We start from the raw sequence: 19,526 nt of genomic DNA on the forward strand, positions 1-19,526 counted from the left end.
AGGTTCATTTATCTATTTATTTATTTTTAAACCTCTGTGGTTCACCAGATATATGGTACAAAAAGCTGGCAATGGCCAGTTTTTCCAGAATTGCTTCAGGAGTTTGTAATATTGGTAGTAATTTTCTTGTTAGCGTAGTATTAGTCTGTCAGGTAAACAGGATAAACAGATTTAGTCTGAACTGGGCAGATGCTATACAGCTGTCACTGCACCACTCTTCTGCTTCATACTATGCTTAGGGCTTTTATAGGGCTGCTTTTGCACTGGCAGGTAGCAACGGGATAAGAGGGAATAGTCTTAAACTAAAAGGAGAGAGATTTAGATTAAATGCTAAGGAGAAATTCTTTACTGAGAGTGGTCAGACACTGGGAACAGATTGCCCAGAGCAACTGCGGATGTCCCATCCCTGGAGGTGTTCAAGGCCAGGTTGGATGGGGCTTTCAGCAACCTGGTCTAGTGGAATGTGTCCCTGCCCACAGCAGGGGGATTGGAACATGATGATCTTTTAGGTACCTTCCAACCAAAGCCATTCTGTGATTTTAGAGTGTATATTATTTACATGCTGAATTGGGTCTGCAGATCTATTCCAGTGACCCTATCCTTAGCACAGATCTCCAGAGCTAAATGCTATTGATAAATCCTCATAGGATGTTCACAGCCTGACTGGGCTAAATTCAAACAGCTCCATCTCTGATTTCTTCAAAATTTCTCTACCTTTATACGTACTTCTATGAACAAGATTTTTTTGCTCATCTCAGACAAAGCTTCCCAATAATCATCTTTAATCAATTCTAAAAAGTCAGTGATATTGTAGCAGGCAACAAAGTAATTAGAAAACCCCTAAAATTTAAAAATCTGTTTGGTATTGGTAGAAAGAAACTAGCTGAAATGCTTTGAAGGCTGGAAGGATACAAGCCAGCAGCTGCAGAAAAGGATCCCCAGATGCCAGGGGTGAGAGAACACTGATCAAGGATGTCAGGCTGGAGACAGAGGCTCAACATGCAGCAACCAGACAGGCTCTGAGACTCACAGGGCAAACCACAGAGACTGCTGCCAGATCTTACAAGGAGGGCCACTGAGGTGCTCCTTCCCATGCAGAATTAGGGGAGGGCAGCAGCAATAGCCTCTGTTCTTCCTGTATCTCCTGACTACGAAGAAGAAAAGGGCACTCTTTGCTGCTGTTAGCCCAAACCATGCACATGCTAACCAGGCTGCCACTGCACACAAGACAGCTGCTGAGGGCAAGTAGAACTCATAGGTCAGTCTCTTCACTGCTGAAGACATAAATTTAAGTCTCTCCCTCTGTAACAGGGTTAGTTATAATGACACTCAAGGAAATAAAATTGTCTTTGAGGTCTCCACTCCTCTGCCAAATTTAATTGCAACTGATCTACACATTCTAAAGCTATTAGAAAGAGAGTGACAATGAACATAGAATGCAAAACACTTGTAAGCCTGTTTTCATAGGTCAATAGGAAAACCATACAAAACTGAAGGGTATTTTAATATTTAATATAAGTAAAATAGTATTTACCCATTCACAGTCAGTTTTTATGGATACTGGTATTGTTAGCCTCAAGCATTCAAAAACATCAGTCAGACCCACATTCCTCAAAACACCTTCATTTAATAATTGGGATTATTGATAATGTTGATAAAGGTTGTAGGTTTCTTGCTTTCAACTTCTGTGGAAGTGGGATTCAAAACTTCAGAATTGCTAAAAACAAAGCCCAGAGTAGATGATCTAAACTTAAGCTTGAGAGATATTATGACCACGCACAAGAGCCAGTGACATTAATCAAGTTTAAGTGATTGGACAATGCCAGTTTAAACCACAACCTCAGCCACCAGCTTCAGACTTTTCCTGTTTCTCAGAAACCGATAAAATGGAATCGTTAGTCCGATGCATAACAATCTTATACAACACAGCAGGAACAGAGCACAGGCCCATTCAATTTAGTGTGTTTATCTGAATAAACCTGCAACTAACTTAGAAAAAAAAGTGAAGTATCCAATATGCCCCACAATGCACTTTTTGTTGTATAAACTCAGATTGCACTATCTTGCTGCCCAGTAAACTCCCTCAGTGTTTAAGCACATTCTAGATTATAAAATAGGGAAAAGACATGCAAAATGGTTATGCGTGGCTTTTTTGCATTCTTGTTTTCACATACTTCTATCAAACTAAGTTATCCTCAAAAATACACTTTATGTATTAAATAGTGATTATTCCATTCTTTAAAATGACCCAATACTGAAAATATAAACTTTCTCACCTTTGCAATGATTACTTCTTTCTTCAAAATCTTCATAGCATAGTATTTGCCACTAGCCTTCTCTCGGACCAGGATAACTTTGCCAAACGTGCCTTTGCCCAGTAGTTTTAAGTAGTCAAAATCATTCATTGTCTATAAGGAACAAAGAACAAGGATTAACAAGACTTAGGTTATCCAGTTCCAATATATAACCAAACCCTGTTACCAGTAAAATAAGAACAGTTTACAAAAACAGGCCCAATTCTGTGATAAAGTTTGTAATCACAGAATTGTTTAGGTTGAGAAAGACCTTTAAGATCATCAAGTCCTGCTGTTAACAAAACACTACCAAGTCTGCCACTAAACCAGGTCCCTAATGCCACATCTACATGTCCTCTAAATAGCTACAGGGATGGTGACTCTGCCACTTCCTTAGGCAGCCTGTTTCAACGCTTGACAATTCTTTCAATGAAGAAATTTTTCCTAATATCCACTCTAAACCTCTCCTGGAGTAACTCGAGGCCACTTTCTTTCATTCCATCACTTCTTACTTGGGAAAAGAGATCAATTCCCCTCCTCTTGCTATACCCTCCCTTCAGGCAGAAGAGAATAATTTTGCAGAGAACAATAAGGTCCCTTCTGAGACTCTTTCCAAAGGCTAAACATCCCCAGCTTTCCCAGCTGCTCCTCATAAGACTTTGCTCTGGACACTTCACCAGCTCCGTTGCCCCTCTCTGGACACACTACAGCATGGATCAGATCACTGAACTTTCCCCTTGGATTATGGGGGTTTCATTCTCCTTCCCCTCCCTGTCTTCCAGTTTGGGGAGGGGCTGAGTGCCCAGACAACACTGCTCTTGCTGCTTTTCACCAAGGCAAAGAAGGCAGCTAGCTGCTGTCATTAAACCAGCAGGATAAATCATTCAGTAGTACTAATATAATGCTCAAAAGCCAAGTACTGCACACACTTTTATTTTTATAGAGCACACACAGGACAAAGCCTTAGCCTAAAGCAGCATTTCAAGAATGCACCACATTTAAGAAAGTTCATCAACTCCTGCATTACCAGGGACATTACACAAACATGGTGTGTCAATAGGTTTTCCATCACACCAACCATTGCACTGATGGCTTTCTTGAAACATACACAATCCTAACTGAAATGTTGTACCTGTAAGACTTTACAGCAGCCTTTCCATTAGAATTAGACTTTTCAAAATTTCAGTAGAGATTAAAATTACAAGGTATTTACATAAATCAATCTGGCTCTGAAAAGGAGGAGGTGGCAAGTTTTCATCTATCCTGTGACTCTGTTACTGCCCCAGTTTTGCAGGTTAAACACAAGAGCTGGTTCCATCGAGCTGGTTCCATCGACAGACAAATGGAATCTAGTAGGTTTATCAGCTCAACTGGCATGTCACACATGGTAAGAGTATGACCAGATGATCTCAGATCCCAAAGCAGTATAGCCACTTTCTGGAGCCCAAAGTTTTAGTCAATAATCCTCTTACTCTTACAAGTTCATTTCACAGCCAGTTCAGAAGCATCAGCTCCACAGTCTATGCATTAGATGCAAAGATGAGGATATAGAGAAAAAGCAGAACAATACTGAGAACACAGTGACTGCATAGGGCTGCCTTGAATTGAGATCAGAATTTACTTAGCCAATCACTGTGTGCTTCTACACATCTTTCATTGTGCTGTGTTAGTGGCTTGTTTGCAGCACCACAAAAACATTGAGTTTTGCAATTGGATTAAAGCAGCTACAAATTCTGAAAGTAAATACACTCACCTATTCTTGTTACAGCACTGCCCTGCAGTATCAATGACCTTTCTTCCTTTGTGAAAAGCACACCTCAAAACATTTTTAAAGAGTAATTATACTCTGAGTCTCAGTATTGCTAAGTTAAATGTACTTAATCCTGTTTTGTGAGAGAAAAAGGTCATCCCTTATCTTTCATCTTCTCAGCGCCTCTTTCTATCATTAGTTATGGCAACAGGCAGTTGTGTTGAATACTGCTGCTCTGGATAAACTTCTACTTGTATTTTCCACAAGAGAACTAGTGCTTTCCTTATCTCTACCAGAAATAACACTGCCTACATATTTCACACACATTCCAGGTGTAGAGGCATTGGGCATATCCCTGGTGCGTGACTGCAAATAGCAGCAGCAAAATATATTCACTTGTGTGAGAGAAAAAAGAGCAAAATTACCTTCTGAAATTATTTATTCCTTTAAGCTCAAGTGCATGATACAATTACTGTGGATCTGACTTGGCTGTTGACAAACTCTGAAAGTAATTTATGCAGTTGTTCACTCAGGGGCAGTTTGCAATGTGCTCACATGCAAGGTTGAACTGAAGTTCCATCAACCACATCAATGCACAATTCCTCAGCTTTTAAGTGTTCAACCTGCAACTTCAACTTCGAAGCTGCAAAAGGTCTTCAACACTCCATTTAACACCTGGATACCCGGGTGTTTCAAAGCTTCATTAAGAAGAAGATGCTTCCCATATATCAATTTTCTAGCTATATCAATAGGAATTAAATCTTTTTCCCATCTAACTGTTGATTGGTAGCTTCTAAGCAAACTAACCTTGATGCTCACACAAACATTTTGCGGTGACAGATCTTGCTTTGCTGCTGAAACCACCTCACATCAGGAGGAACAAAACTGCATTTATCCCAGCAAGAAATATGGGTAACAGAGATTGCAAAGGCTTGGTATAATTTTTACCTAAAGCAAACTCACTTTGCACAACTGAGTGTAAAGTTAAAGCTTATTACTACAGACAAATCCTTGAAGAGTCAGCTTTTCCAAAACCTACTCTAATGTGTGATAACTTGCAGTGCATGATGCAGTATGTGAAGCTGTGATCCCGACACTGTGTGGCTCCTCGTTTTCAATCAACTAAAGGTAAGACTTCTCAATGTACTCAGACTTCTCAGTACTTTGGGAAGTCAGGTTATCTACTTCATGGTTCTGTGACAACCATCAAGCAGAAAACAATTGCCTTTGAGCAAAAGCAGTGAATATTGACAAAAACCCATGAAAAATTAAAAATGTATTCAAAACACAATTCAGGCAGAAGAAGAGTAATTCAGGGCAGAATCCTTCAGTCACAAGCTATCGTGCTCCCTGACAAACAATGGCTGACAGCTTTATTGATAAAAAATACTGAGCTGTGACTGAGTGACTGTAACAACCTGTCCCTTTAACAGTCACAAATTTATGACATCACATGCAGCCTTAGAGGAGTAACTTCTCCAACATTTCTGATTTTCTCTAAGACACTGGAATTGGATAGTGACCATAAGAGCCTGAATAAAACCAGGTCACAAAAGCTGCCCTTTGCCCATATACAGAAGGAGGATCTTGGCTCAACTGATCGCAGACATGGTTTTGACACTTAGGGCAGCAAGTCAGTCAAATAGAAAGACTGATTTGCCCAAAATTTGCTTACATAATGTTTGGCAAAGCAGCCATGAATCTAGATGCAAGCTCAGTGAAAACAAGTTAAAAATATATGTATATTTATAAGAGAAAGGTAATAGGTTTGCAAGATTTTGAGCCATGGCTTAACAGCACATTATGGCGGTGGTGTTAGTTCTAAGAATAAAGTCTCCTGATGCTCTCATTCCTTAGAAGCTTAGCAGAAGGCTTAGAGATGATACGCAGTGCAGGGTAACTCAAAAAGTCTGCCAAAGAACACAAGACCTTGGGAGATAAAAACACAGATGCCATAGCTAGGGGTGTACTGAAAACTGGTGGAAAAATGGAAATACTTCCTAAAGCTGAAGGATGATGGTAACTTTGGAGGCTCCTGTAAGATTGGATTCTTTCTCCTTCATGATTTTCCCTAGGTTTTCATTCCTACTGTACTCCAAGTTTTGAATCTTTTTCTTCATTACATTACTTTTAGGCTTCCTCTGAAAAATCTGTTCTTTATTCATCCTGCATCCTGCAAATCAAATTTGCAAACAAAGAAAAAGCAATGAAGCCACAGGAGACTGCACTAACCAAAAAAGCATGAAGTTCAGCTTTCTATAAAACCTTTTTAGTCCCCTAAGGAAATATCTGTTGACCATCTAAACACACCATCCCCTATGGATGATCTGTTCCAAAAAATACACCCTAATGTAGGTGTTGAAAATTCCAACCAAAGAAACTAATTTTTTTTTTAATTGCTGATGTGCACAATTATTATACCATGTGGAGTTTTCATCTGATTTCATCAGGGGGAAAACTCTACTAAGAAGTAATAGTACAGCAAGAAATAAAAGTAGTTTGCTAAGAACTTTGAGTATTACAAATTCTAGTGATGTGTAAAACTTGAATTGAACATTGACACCATTTTTAAAAATTGGGGAAAAGAAGAGGTGCTTCTGGTTCCTCCAGCTAATCTAAGCAGGGATGTAGCTGTCATGTTTATTCAAATCAAGTTTCACATCCTAAAGGCTGTTTTCTTTTCGCTACCTTTTCAGAGAAGAACAGGCCCAACTCCTCTCTGTCTTGTCTCTTAATCTGATTATGCTCTTCTACTCATATGTATACCATCTGGTGCATGCACAAGCAAAATTCACTGGGCTTAGATGTAAAATCAGGTGACAAAACAAGCTTTTGTCAAAAAAGGACACATTGTGTAAAAATCCCTGAAAGGAAAGAAATCCAATACAAAAAAAAAAAAAATCAATAAAAATGCATTAAGTCATTATAACTGAAATGTTTCTGATTACATTAACAACTATGAAAGCTTAAACAACAGCTTTTCAGAGACATTTCTACAAAACAGAAACAGTTTTTGAAAGACCTATTTTTCATAATTTCAATGAAGTTGGAGGCAGTGGCAATTCCCTGTCATAATGGTCACTTCACATTTTTTATTCCAAAAACTTCTGAGCATCTTTCACTAACATCTTCCAACAGATAGAAATCTGCTGTGGGATTCTGAGTTTTGGCTCTATTGTTTCTATTTTTTTCTTTTTTTAACATTTATTACCTTTTCATTTATCTTTTTTTTTTCTAGTTCTGTTATTTTGCTCTGTTATTAGATGTTAAATATCAACACTCTTCATTTCACCTTTGTTTTGTAGAGTTTGCTTTTGGCTGCCAAAGCCATTAAACATTTGCTTTTGGTTGCCAAAGCCATTAAATATTCTGTAGCACTGCCCATACACTGTCCCAGCATATTATTTCAGCATTTCTTAAAGCACAAGTGGCAAGACAGAAACAAAACTGATCCCCCTACCCCTGCTCCCACAACCCCTTTTGTTGTATGGGAAAACACACTGCACTGTGAACAAGGAGAGCACATTCCAGATAAACTACTTGTATCAGACAGCATTAATTTTGACACCTGGAAAATGAGTGTTGTTATGAGTGCAGCGGTTTTGTACTCCACTAAGAGGATACACAGGCTTAGAACAGTGCTCAGATCTTCAACAGAGCAGACCCAAATCCCTTCCACATAATCACACTGCTTCTCACAAGACTGACACATCTCAAACACCGCCTCTGTCTCGCTGCCACTTACATTTTACCCTGGAGCACAGTCATTAAATATCCATGCCATCAGGCTTGGATAAGCTTTAAGTCAGCCTGACAATATATTCAGAGTATTGTTACAGCTCTATATATTGATTTTACCTTTTTCTGTAGCAGACAAAGGTTAGAAATTCGCATACAATGAAACTGCATAGAAGAACTCTATTTGGACAGCAAACTCAAGTTCTTAAAAATTAGGACATGACAGAACTAAAGTAACCTGGGACATCTTTTTTGTATTCTGAAGGGTATAGCTCTCAGCCCTGACTTTTCTACTGTTCTTGCTTCATGTAGCACAACAAACAAAACATGCTCTATTAGTAAATAGAGAAATGGTTGCCATTTCTTGTATTGTTCATCACTCAAAGGCATTCAGTTTTGTGAGCTATAAGACTGTTTTGCTCTGTCAGCAGATTTATACTTCGTTTTCTACAGGTTTCATTTCTAGCTAGAAAAAGTAATTCCAGTCCTATGTAAACTGGTTATTATTTTTTCATGCAATTTCAGTGAATTTCTTGAGCCATATCAACTCTGTATAGTAAATGAGAGACATGAGTTTGAGTAGTCCATACAGGACAAAATGGAGACACATGAGCAAACCCTGAGTGGCATCAGATCTTTAAAACATGCTCTTGGCTGTGTGTTTAACCTGTTGATTCTGGAGATGCAACCACGAGTATGTTATAGCCAGCAATGTACATGATCCTACTTACATCAAAAGCTGTAAAGGACCGCAGAAAAACGAAATGCTGTTTTCTCTTACTTCATTGAAAACTTAAGCAAAGTTATTTCCCAAGTTAGCAAAAACCAAGGTCATTAAAAGCCAGATCCTGCTAGCCTTTCTCATGCAAATTACCTAATTTGTACTGGGTATTATTTGCATGAGAAAAGGGGCAAAAGTACTTGTCTAAAGAAAATATTTTATTACCATTCTTCTAAAATAGCAAACAAACAAAGGATGAAATAATAGTCAAACAATAAGAAGAATGTCAGCATGTGCCTGAATGGTTGAACTTTGTTTTTCAGAAGTGCCACATCAGCTTAACCAATAAACAAAACTGGAGCAGGTCAGCTTCACTGAAATAAATAAGTACTTTGATCTTACAATACAATGAAATGTATGTTGAAATAATATTCCCTCCATATTGCTTTAGTCAACTAGACCATTCTCAAAAGTTATTTTTAAGGTCATTACCTTTCTTTTATGATGGGTTGTTGAAGCATCCATCTCTTCTTCTCCTATATTGTCTATCTGAGAAGTTGGACTACAGTTCATCCTCTCCTCTTCTTGCCTCTGAAGTCTGTCTGCTACAGCCTGGATTGCTTCTGTCCATTCTTCCCTATCATGAACAAGCCAACACCTCTATTAGAAACCCATAAAATATATTGCATAGTTCATTAAGTTTTTCACATGCTACATTGCTTCAATGTTCAATTCTTCTGTTACACAGCAGAAGACTCATACTAATCAATCACTTCAATTTCCTTCCAAATCCTGCATTTTCTTAGAGGATGAAGTTTACCAGGAAGGACCACTATATCACTTCAAGAATTATCAGCTTCTGATTCTGTAAGTATTTTACTAATGGAAACTTGAAAACACTTGTTCCAAGTATAATACAGCTGTGAGCATAGGATGTCATCTCTTATGCAATAGTATCTCATAATAATAACTTGCTGTTTTAAGAGGGTTTTTGGTATTCCCCCTCCCTTCAAGACATTTTCACAGGAAAAGAAAATATGATTTATTAAACATATCATATGTTCAAGTCTTTGTCTCTCTTCTCTTAAAACTCAACTTACAGGTTTTTTTGCAAATTTCCCTCAAACAAGGTGCTCAAATCTTAAAACCCTGTGGCTGCACCGAGGGGCAGGCCCAGGTGATGGTTTCTGTGGAGGGACAAGCAGGGCCAGCAGAGCAGCACAGACACACCAGGCAGCCCTTGAGCAGGTCACAGCCCCACACCAAGCACGCTACCTGCTGCCTCTTGCTCAGCCAGAAAGGAATATGGGATATTTTTGTGGTATTTACTACTGAATGCAGTGTGAACTACTACTCTGCACAGAAAAAAGACAGGGTGGAAACACAGCACCAAGGTAGAATAAAAAAAACCTCTAAGTGAAACAACCGAAAAAGCAAAGCTGTTGGTTATTTACTGATATAAAAAATGACAGCCAGATCATAGTACTGGTCTCAAAAGGACAGATGTCCACAGTGGGAAGATTTGGTGCATTAAATCATAGACAGAGTATAGAAAATTTGAGTGTATTATCCCATATCTCCTACATGCATTAAAAATCTTTTTGGTGCATTAAAAAAGTTAATTCTTAAGCATTTGTGAATGTTTACCGAAACAAGAAAAACTAATAAGCCAACATAAAATAAATTATAATAAGCATGCTGCTTTCTGTGCCAAAAGAAAGGAGCACATTAGAAGGAGTAAGACAGCAAGGCTGGAATTATTTCAATCCAGGCTTTTGATGTTCAAAATTTAACACTTCAGAGACATATCATGACATAGTTTTGGCTTATTTGAACACACTCATCCCACCTACTCGCAGGCAACTCTTACTCTAGTTATGAGCTCAGATAATATTTTACAGAAGCTGGCTTAAAAATCTTTAACTAAGTGCTCAGAATGTCACAGTTCCAAGTGCTGATTGCTGTGCAGGCCCAGCAGAGACTCTGCTGAGGCTTCTGCACAAGGATTGTGAAAAGGAAAACAAGAATAAAACCCTCACCGTTCCTCTGGAGTGTCTACATGGAACGTCCTCTCTATGACAGTGGTCCACTGAAGACATCTGATAATGAATGTGTTCGGCTTTGGTCGCTCTGTTTTCATTAGCTGACATTCTAGACAAATACATGACATTGCCTTTTTTATACATTGCCAGTTAATGGGTGAAAAACAAAATCACTTAGATGAAATTCATTCAGCTTATGTATCTCCATTCAGGATCTCTCCAGCACACAAGGAAATACAGAACAGCAATACAACCACAGGTTTGAACAAAAGGTAGTAGGTAACAATAAAGCAGGTGAAGAAAGCAGTCAGAGGAATCGACGGAACTTGTATCACTGTCCATATAAAAGTGCCATCTCCATTTGTTAACTTGGCCTGTGTTATGAGGCTAAGAAGAGTATTAGATCCTGGATTGCTATAGCATGCCAAGGAAACAGCAGTAGCCACTGGCATATTTTTCCATCTGCACCCAGCAGGAGGAATATGACATTTTCCCTTCAATGGTAACCATGTCACAATTACTGATAGTACTGTCACTTCAGGGTAAGGTTTATTATAAAATAGCCTAAGAAAATTCAGATGTTTAAATTAGTCTGATTATTAAATATAGAAGAACCCCACACACACCACCAGTGGGGCTGCCCCAGGAAATCATCTAATTCTCTTCGTGCCCTAGGGCAGAATCAGATCTACCTATGCTATTTCTCGTAAGTATTTCTCTACACTCTTTCTAAAATCCCCAAAAAGTACTAATTTCAAAACCCCTGTAAGCTAACTATTCAATCCAACTATAAAGAAATTAACAATTTTTAATGCTGTAAGATTTTTCCCTAGGATTTAATGCAGCTCTTCCTAGAATTTCAGAATACTGTTTCTTGTCCTTTTGACTTAATTACTTCATCTTTCCAGCAGCCATCCCTTTTAGACCTTTGAACACTGCTTTATCTCTCTTCAGTCTTCTTTAAGTCAGTCCAAACGATGCGTCCCTCACCAGTTGTGCCTTCAGACCCAAGATCTTCCTTGTTCCACAACTCCAGATATATTACAGAACACCTATTACTCCTTTGTGGCAAGACCACAACACTGGTGATTCAGGCAATGGTTCGGTGTTGCTGCGTATCAATGCCGCACCAAACATTACAGCTGCAAAACTCTGACAAACTAAAACTCCTTATTCATGCAAATACATTTAAACATTTTTGAGAAGCTAAGGTTACTCTGTCAAAAGTGTTACTCATTTTCCTGCAGCTACCACAGCGTAGACACAAACCATCACATCTCATGTCTGGAATATTATCACTTGTTCAAAGCTGATCCAGATCAAATGTGTGCGTGTGATCTAAAATGATTCATCAGGTTCACAAATCAATCAATAATGATATGGTAAATGAATTCCTGTTCACCTACAATCTGCTGTAACTTCTTTTTGATATAGCTACCACCTACCAGTTGACCCACACCTTTTACTTATGCAGCTTACTATTCTTTATTCCAGTTAATGTCAACGCTTTGCAGAAGTCATATGACATGTACCACTTAACAAGGCATGCTTTCCTTTCACAAAAATAAATTATTTTGGCTTGACATATTTTCTCTTGACAAATTCAGGATCCTGAAACCTCAACTATCATCTACTGCAATTTTTTTATTTGAAAAAACAAAGACATGTGGAAGGGGATATGTCTATCAATAGTATTTTTTTCTGCAGCTTAGCAGAACACCTCAGAAGCTTGACAGACACAGGTATGAGAAACAAAAGGAATGAATATTGTCCTGTGCACGTGTGTATTCCTTGATGAACAAACTTATATATTCACCATACATCTATAAATTATTATGTAAGTCAGATTGTTCACTGTCAGGAACAGAGATGACATTCCATTTAGCAAACATTTCATTAAAAAAGAGAAACAGTCACTCACCCTCATTGCTTACACATGCTCTGTTAGGTCTTGGATGAAATAAGAACCATCCTCAACATGCAGAAGAAAGATCTACAGCAGGATGGACACAGGAAGAGGGAGTTTAACACAAAAGTTGGAAGGGAAACAAGGCAGACAGAAGCAGGATGAACTAGAGCTGCTTAGGGTACCTAACCATGGTTGCAGCTCAGTGCAATTACTCATGAGATCAAAGAAATTCCCGTGCTCAGGGGTATGGTTGAAGTCCACCTACAATCACAGTGACAGTGAGGGAGGGTTAAAAGGCTTTTTTTTTTTTTTAAACTTCTTCAGCTGAAGTTCCAAGGAACATGTGGGGCTACTTCCTAGCAGAAAAGACTAGAAGCATTGTCTGCTCTAAGATTATCTCATCTTACTCCTGACAAAACCATCCTCTCATCTTTAATCCTATCACACTTCAATCATGTAGGATGAAATTTTCTTTACTGGGTGTCTGCCTAAAGCTGCACACTGCTGGAAAATGCTGCTTTTTGGAGAAGAGACTTAAAACTTGGCAAATCAAGACCTTTGATATCCTTTTAGTATTCCTGTGAAAATGTAAGGCATCTGGCCATACTACATGTGAGAGGGATAAGAGTGCAGTGGGAGGAGGGTAAAAAATTACACTAACAATTACTAAAGCATAAAATCATTGAAAGACTAGGCACTGAGTATAATCCAGAGACTACAGCTATCTACTGCCTCTCCACATGCTAAATTGAAAGCATTTCACTTATATTCATAATGCCTTAGCCTCTTCTTCAGACAGCATGACAAAGTACCTCACTGAGGCAAAATCCAGTGTAGAAAGATGGCATAGAGCAAGTTATTTACAGGAGAGCTGTTATGAAGAAAAGACTAGGGAATAAAGGGAGGAAAGTGGTAATAGGACAGCAAAAAGACTGGAACCTATATGAGAAAGAAAAGTATGGGGATAGCTAGAATATAGCCAAACTAGAGTACCTAGTTTAGAGGAAGGAAGGTGCAAAAAGCTGTCAGAGAGAAATATGAGCTGACTGTGTTAGGACAGTCTGAAGGAAAAAAGGTTTGCAGAGACAAACCTGCAGAAAAATCTGTACCAATCAAGAAGCACATCCTCTCCAATGCCTCTGATGGAACTGAAGATTTTGAATTCCACCATTTACTTTCTCTTTGCCAATACATACAAATATGCATGTTTAAGTTTTCCAGCTAATAGAATTACATCTGCTTAGGTCCAAATGCTATGTATAATATGGTCTTTACCCATACATGTATAAAATAGAATATATATAGTATCATATATGTAATATATAGTATATAGGATATAATATATATTATATAATAGACATGTAGTGTATATATCATATACTATAAAAGCATAATAAATATATACATTGGTATGTACTTTAAGTAAATATGTATCTAATATACTACTTGTATTACATTTTTTTCAGTCAATCCTCAAAGTGATTACGCACATTATTAACAAGAACAAAATATTTATTAACATTATAAATAATAATAAAACATTATTACAAAAAATTATTCTGACTTTTCATTACAGATTATTAAGTAAATCAATGAAAGGTACTAAAAAACCTTAAGAATTGAAAATGGTACTGAAAACAAAAAAACCTGCAGACAAATAACCCCCCAAAATGCCATTTCACTATCACTGGAGGAAATTATTGGAAAATAAAATTTAATAAAACTTAATTGGCTTTGGTAATATTCCATTACAAGTGGCTAAAGATTTGATTTCCTCATAGAAGGTTAAAATTGAATACATTCATATCCATCCCTTATGAAGCAAAAAGGGTTTCAGAAAAAAGTGGAGGACCCATGTATTTCCAAAAAAGGTGTACTACCCATTCTTTTCAAGTAGATAAAAATAACTTCAGTCTGCTGATATTCAGTATCCCCACATGTTTCATGTGCTGCTGTATACACATGCATGGGCTGAACAGTATTCCTGCCCTGACTGCAACATGAATAAAAATTTGTCTGTGAATATCTTTCACTTACTACTAGGGAAAAGAAATCTATTAAGATGAATAACTGCTGTAATACACAGTTACTGCTAATTACCAAAATATTTTTCTACTAATTAGCAGAAAAACCATAGTAGTTTAAGACTGAGTGAATAGTTTGGAAAATACAAAAGCACAGAAGAAAGAGTGAAACTGGCTACTGAGCGCTGGCTCCGAATGCTCGAGTGATAGTTGGGTCATTACCAAGAGTTGAGAACATTCTACCATAATGTCTTCAAGTTTGCTACTATACATAAACATATGTAATTAAAGGACTGAATCTCAACTCAAAACAGTTGGAAGACTAAATTATCATTCAAAAAGATGAGTAAGCCAGTAAACAGACAGACTCAACTTTGTGTTCTTGTATGCTAGCCATCTACAACTTGGAATTACACATTTTATTCCTAAAGCTTTCTGTCTTCCTGGGATGAAACATCGGTCATGAGAACTTCTCCTTCAATATCAGAGGGGAGGAAATACCTTGGGGGAGAACACTTGTTCAAAGCAGCAAAATACAAAAACAGTAACAGGGAATGACAACTCTGTTCCAACAAGTGCATAGCACTCCTTTGGCCATTTTTGGATGTATACCGAAAATGGAAAAAAAAATTAAAACAGTAAAAAGAAATGCAATGGATCTTTCTCAGTTATTGAAATTATCTTTTTAAAAAACAAAACAAAGTCAGGTACATACTAGAGGTTAACTTTTGTCTTCATATCAACAACCAACCTGACAACTCTAAAATGCTACACTATCTTTTTCAAATAACTGCTACTGTCTAAATTAAGTAGTTATGCTAGTTAAACTCTCCTGAGCAACTCTAACTACAAACTGTATTTCAAAACGTTCTGTTTACTTTACACCATTCTGAACCACAGATGACAAAGTTTGCTTGAAGCTGTAATTACTCTGCAAAGCTGGGAAGCCAATTAGAGGGCCTGAAACCTGCCAGTTCCAAAAAAAAAAAAAAAAAAAAAAAGCACAGATCATCTGTTCAGATTTTATTAAAAAGTTTAAAGTTTGAATTCTATAACTTTAACTGTATAATCACCAGCATTCTTTTCCTAAATGCAGTCATTCGGCATTTAAAAAAAGTAGAACACTAATATCATTTTATTATTTCATATATGAAAGGTTTCAACTTCAGCAGAATGTGTTGATATGGCTAGACAGGAATACTAAACATTCAAGCAGCCATAAAAAATTGTACTAAAAAAATGAACAGAAGGTTGCATATCTGAGAAATTATTTCTAATACAGACAATACAGACTGAGTTTTAGCACAGAGGATAACTTCCCATCAAATTATATTTTAAAAAATAGTATTAAGCCACTGCTTGCATTATTTATAATGTTTGCACTGTTTAACATACAGGGAGAGTGTTGTCTTTACACAGATCTGTATCTCTCTATGTATCTATATATTTACATAATAATTTAACCTTGATTTCTTATTTTTCTCTTGGTCTTTCCTTTACAAGATAAACAATTTTGTCCCAACCTTTGCCTATTTAATTGCTAATCTAATTTTTCTTTCTCATATCAAAATCTAATGAACACACTCCTTACAAATACCTTTTCCTGTTGTTGCTACTCTGCGCTCCAAATCCACACTTCTCTGATGATCTTTTTTGTTAGACAAATAGTAGACAACTAGCAGAACTAATAGATCATTTTCATAACACAGAGGCAGATACACAGATTTTTGCTCATAGACACATGAAAATCCATTTTTACATGTAGGAACAAACATATGTGTATACCCATACATACACCCTTAGCTTGGTCCCCTTTTGATTTTCCCACTTGTTTACCCACTCCCTAAGGGAAATCTGCTTCTCTGAGGCTTTCCAAAAGGCTTTGTTCCTTCTTACTACATTTTATTTAGGGGGAATATCACCCTAAACTTAAATTTGGTCACACAGAGATTCATGTGAACAATTTAATATCTCTTCTTTTATCCAAACAAATACAGGCTTACCCTAAAAATGCTATTCCCAAAACTGTTCATAATATATTGTTCTTGTCCATTGTTCAATTGACCACATCCCTCTCTTTTGGGCATTTCCCATTTCTCACCCAGCTCTATCACATCGAATATAGGTGCTGTTCAACATCGTCTGTCCCCATAGCCTACTCTCATCCTTGTTATCATTTTTTATTCAGTATCAAAATGCCACCCATCCCTTTACTGTTACAATTTCATCATCAGTTCTCTAAAGAATTTCTAATTTCTCTCTGTTTGTCATACTAGCTCTCTTTAAAATCCTCCTTAAAACTCTCCTTCACCATGCCTTTAAAAACAGGAGGGAGGAAAGGAGGGAGGAGGAAAAGAAGGGAGATGAGAGTAAAAATCTAACCTTGACAATGGATTAGTTGTTGATGTGCTGAGACCACTGCCTGTACTACAGGCTAATACTGTCTCATAGTTTTCTCATACTCCCCCCATCTGTTTGCATCCATCTGCTGTCACTTGTTTTATATTTGGAATTTTAGTATTTTGGAGCAGGGACTGATTTTTGTTCTGTATGGGTAAAAATCCCACTTCTGTGGGGCTTGGCTCATGGCAAGTACTTATATGTGTTTTGATAATATAACAAAAATACGTCAAAAAAACCCCGTAATTATATTCCTTGAAGATGTAAATGATCAAACTTTGTGCAGTTCATCATGCTGCCAAGTCTTTTATTTCCAATACTTCAAAAAGTACCAAAGTAGCACCTATGTCTTCGTGCCACTACAACCAGTTTGTCACTTGTCCCTTCATGCAAAGAGGGAGAATGGAAATAGAAGATTTCTGCATGGGTTTTGCCTAGGCTTTACTTTGTTTTAATGGAAGACAGTAAAATTATTAGTCCTTCTCTGTCTTTCACGCAAACACCCCAGTTTTATTTAGGCAGCTGGGTATATCACACTGGCAAAAAAACTTTCAGGTCTGGCTACAAACTTCGAAGTCAAAAGGACAGGATACCATCTATACCACTTAGAAAGCATTCATAAAGCAATGTTAAAGCTTAGAAAGCATTCATAAAGCAATGTTAAAGCCTCCCAATTATTTCTCCATCTAACAGAGATGGAAACATTTCCTATACACAAGATTTGAGTTTGAATTTCCAGAGATGTATTTGCAAGTGCAGTATATAACATGTACATTGACTTTTTCTCTCAACAAGTGTTTTCAGTATTGAATGAAGATTACTTATTCAATTCTACTATTATTACTTTGGAATGAAACTCACACTGTAATTATAAGTACAGTTATGTCTTATCTCTGGGTTCATGTAGTCCAGTATGGTAACAAATTTTTTTAAATTTGTTACCATACTGGACTGTTACTGTTTGGACTTAAATCTCATTGAAAAGTTATTTCTGGAGTTGCACACAAGGTCGTGTCTAATGCTGAAGTATTTTGATACATTAATTATTCTCACTTATAACAGACATACATATTTTCCTACCCATTTTCTACCCATACATATTTTCCTATCCATTTCTTTAAAAAAGTCTTCAGAATTCTTTAAATCCTAACATTATTCCCCCGAAACCTTTCAATGTCCCTGTTTTGAAGATTTTTAGATCCTAAAAATAATAAAATCTTGTCTCTGGCCCACTGAAAAGTTAAGACTAGGAAAAAGTAGCACAGATTCTCTATTTAGAATAGCCAAGGTTCTTGATAATCACTTCCACAGAGAAAATAAAAATAAAATAAAGTTTATAAAAGGTTGCCTTTTCATGGTAATAATAAATAATAAACTGCCTTTTATTTTAAGGACAATAAAAAAGGGTAGCAGTACCAGAGTGCTTAGAAAGCATTATCTTTCAAGATAGGAAAAAAGTTCCAGGTGACATCATTTTTGGCCAAGGTTCAAAGGATACTGTGAAGGGATACAGCTCTTCCCAATTATTCCCCATGTAAAGATCAAAATGAAGGCAAAAGGCCAATTCTTAGAGACACTTCATCCCAAATGTGCTGTGTGATTATCTACACACTCACTGTCCATGGGAGACGTTGGGTTTTTTTTAAATCAGTGAAGTCACAAATGTTCCTCAAGTAGAACTGAAGTAGAATTCTTCCCCACTCTGCTTTCCCAAATAATGATGACAAAGACCAAAGTGGTTCACATAAAGCAGCGTTTATTCCACTTATACAGCAGTGGGCCAGTTGAAAACAGCATTATGAGACCATGTTGGATTTTTTTGAGGGGTGGGAGGGCATTGAGGAAATACATCCTGTTACCCAGAGTATTAGTTTTGTTCTCAAAGAAGCATAATGGTGTTTTAAAAGACAAGACTTTTTTATCAGGCCTTTGCCTGTACAGAGAAGTCATACCAACTGAATCCAAAATTATTTTTAAACTGGTTCTGACTGCATAAATGCCTAAGCAAAAGCAATTTAAATTAACATATTTTATTTTGCAGTTGAAGTGGGCTAGGAATGCACACCCACTCAGTTACCATGACTCAGTCAATCAAGAGTATCTGTACAAGCTACAGCAGTTTGATTACTTGCAACTGCTCCTCTCTACCTGAAAAGAGCTGAACTGATTTTGAACCAGACAATTCCAGTAAGCTCACACCTCTGAATTTACCCCTGCAAACCAGCATCACCCGGTTTTAAGTTTTCACAATGAACTTCCCACCCATGTAATTACACCGCCTTCATCTATCTTCAAGTGCACGGTAAGATACCAGGCAGAGCTCTGTGTGAGTCTCAGTGTCAAGGCATGAGCATGAAGGAACTAACAGCCTACTTCAAATACACAGCTCTCACAACTCCCATTTAAAAGAAGGTGGTTTTGTTAGGTATAAAATAAGCTGGCTCCACAGGAGAGGAGCCAGTGATTCCTACACACTATTCAGTATCACCAAATCTGGCTGATTTGTTCACCCTGCAACCTTGCAACAGCTTCAAGATGCAGTGCAGGGTGCCCATGGCTGCCTTCCCTTCTCCCAGCACCCAAAGTTGGGAGAGTAGTAGCCACAGGGGGGTGAAGTCCATTCAGGACACCTAAGGCCAGCCTGTGTC

The 19,526-nt window shown here is 37.5% G+C and overlaps 1 protein-coding gene across 4 annotated transcripts in view; it reads right to left on the reverse strand.

The window, feature by feature from the left end:
- AKT3 (AKT serine/threonine kinase 3) overlaps window positions 1–19,526 on the reverse strand; it is a 153,017-nt gene that overhangs the window by 51,656 nt on the left and 81,835 nt on the right. For all 4 annotated transcript variants that reach the window (XM_059841462.1, XM_059841461.1, XM_059841464.1 and 1 more), the window contains 3 exons: window positions 10,543–10,654; window positions 8,996–9,140; window positions 2,277–2,408 (listed from right to left, as the gene is read on the reverse strand). In XM_059841462.1, the coding sequence (XP_059697445.1) occupies window positions 2,277–2,408; window positions 8,996–9,140; window positions 10,543–10,654 (389 nt within the window). The remainder of the gene's footprint in view (window positions 1–2,276; window positions 2,409–8,995; window positions 9,141–10,542; window positions 10,655–19,526) is intronic.

The sequence above is a fragment of the Haemorhous mexicanus genome, chromosome 3 (genome assembly GCF_027477595.1).
Source record: "Haemorhous mexicanus isolate bHaeMex1 chromosome 3, bHaeMex1.pri, whole genome shotgun sequence".
Taxonomy (NCBI): Eukaryota; Metazoa; Chordata; class Aves; order Passeriformes; family Fringillidae; genus Haemorhous; species Haemorhous mexicanus.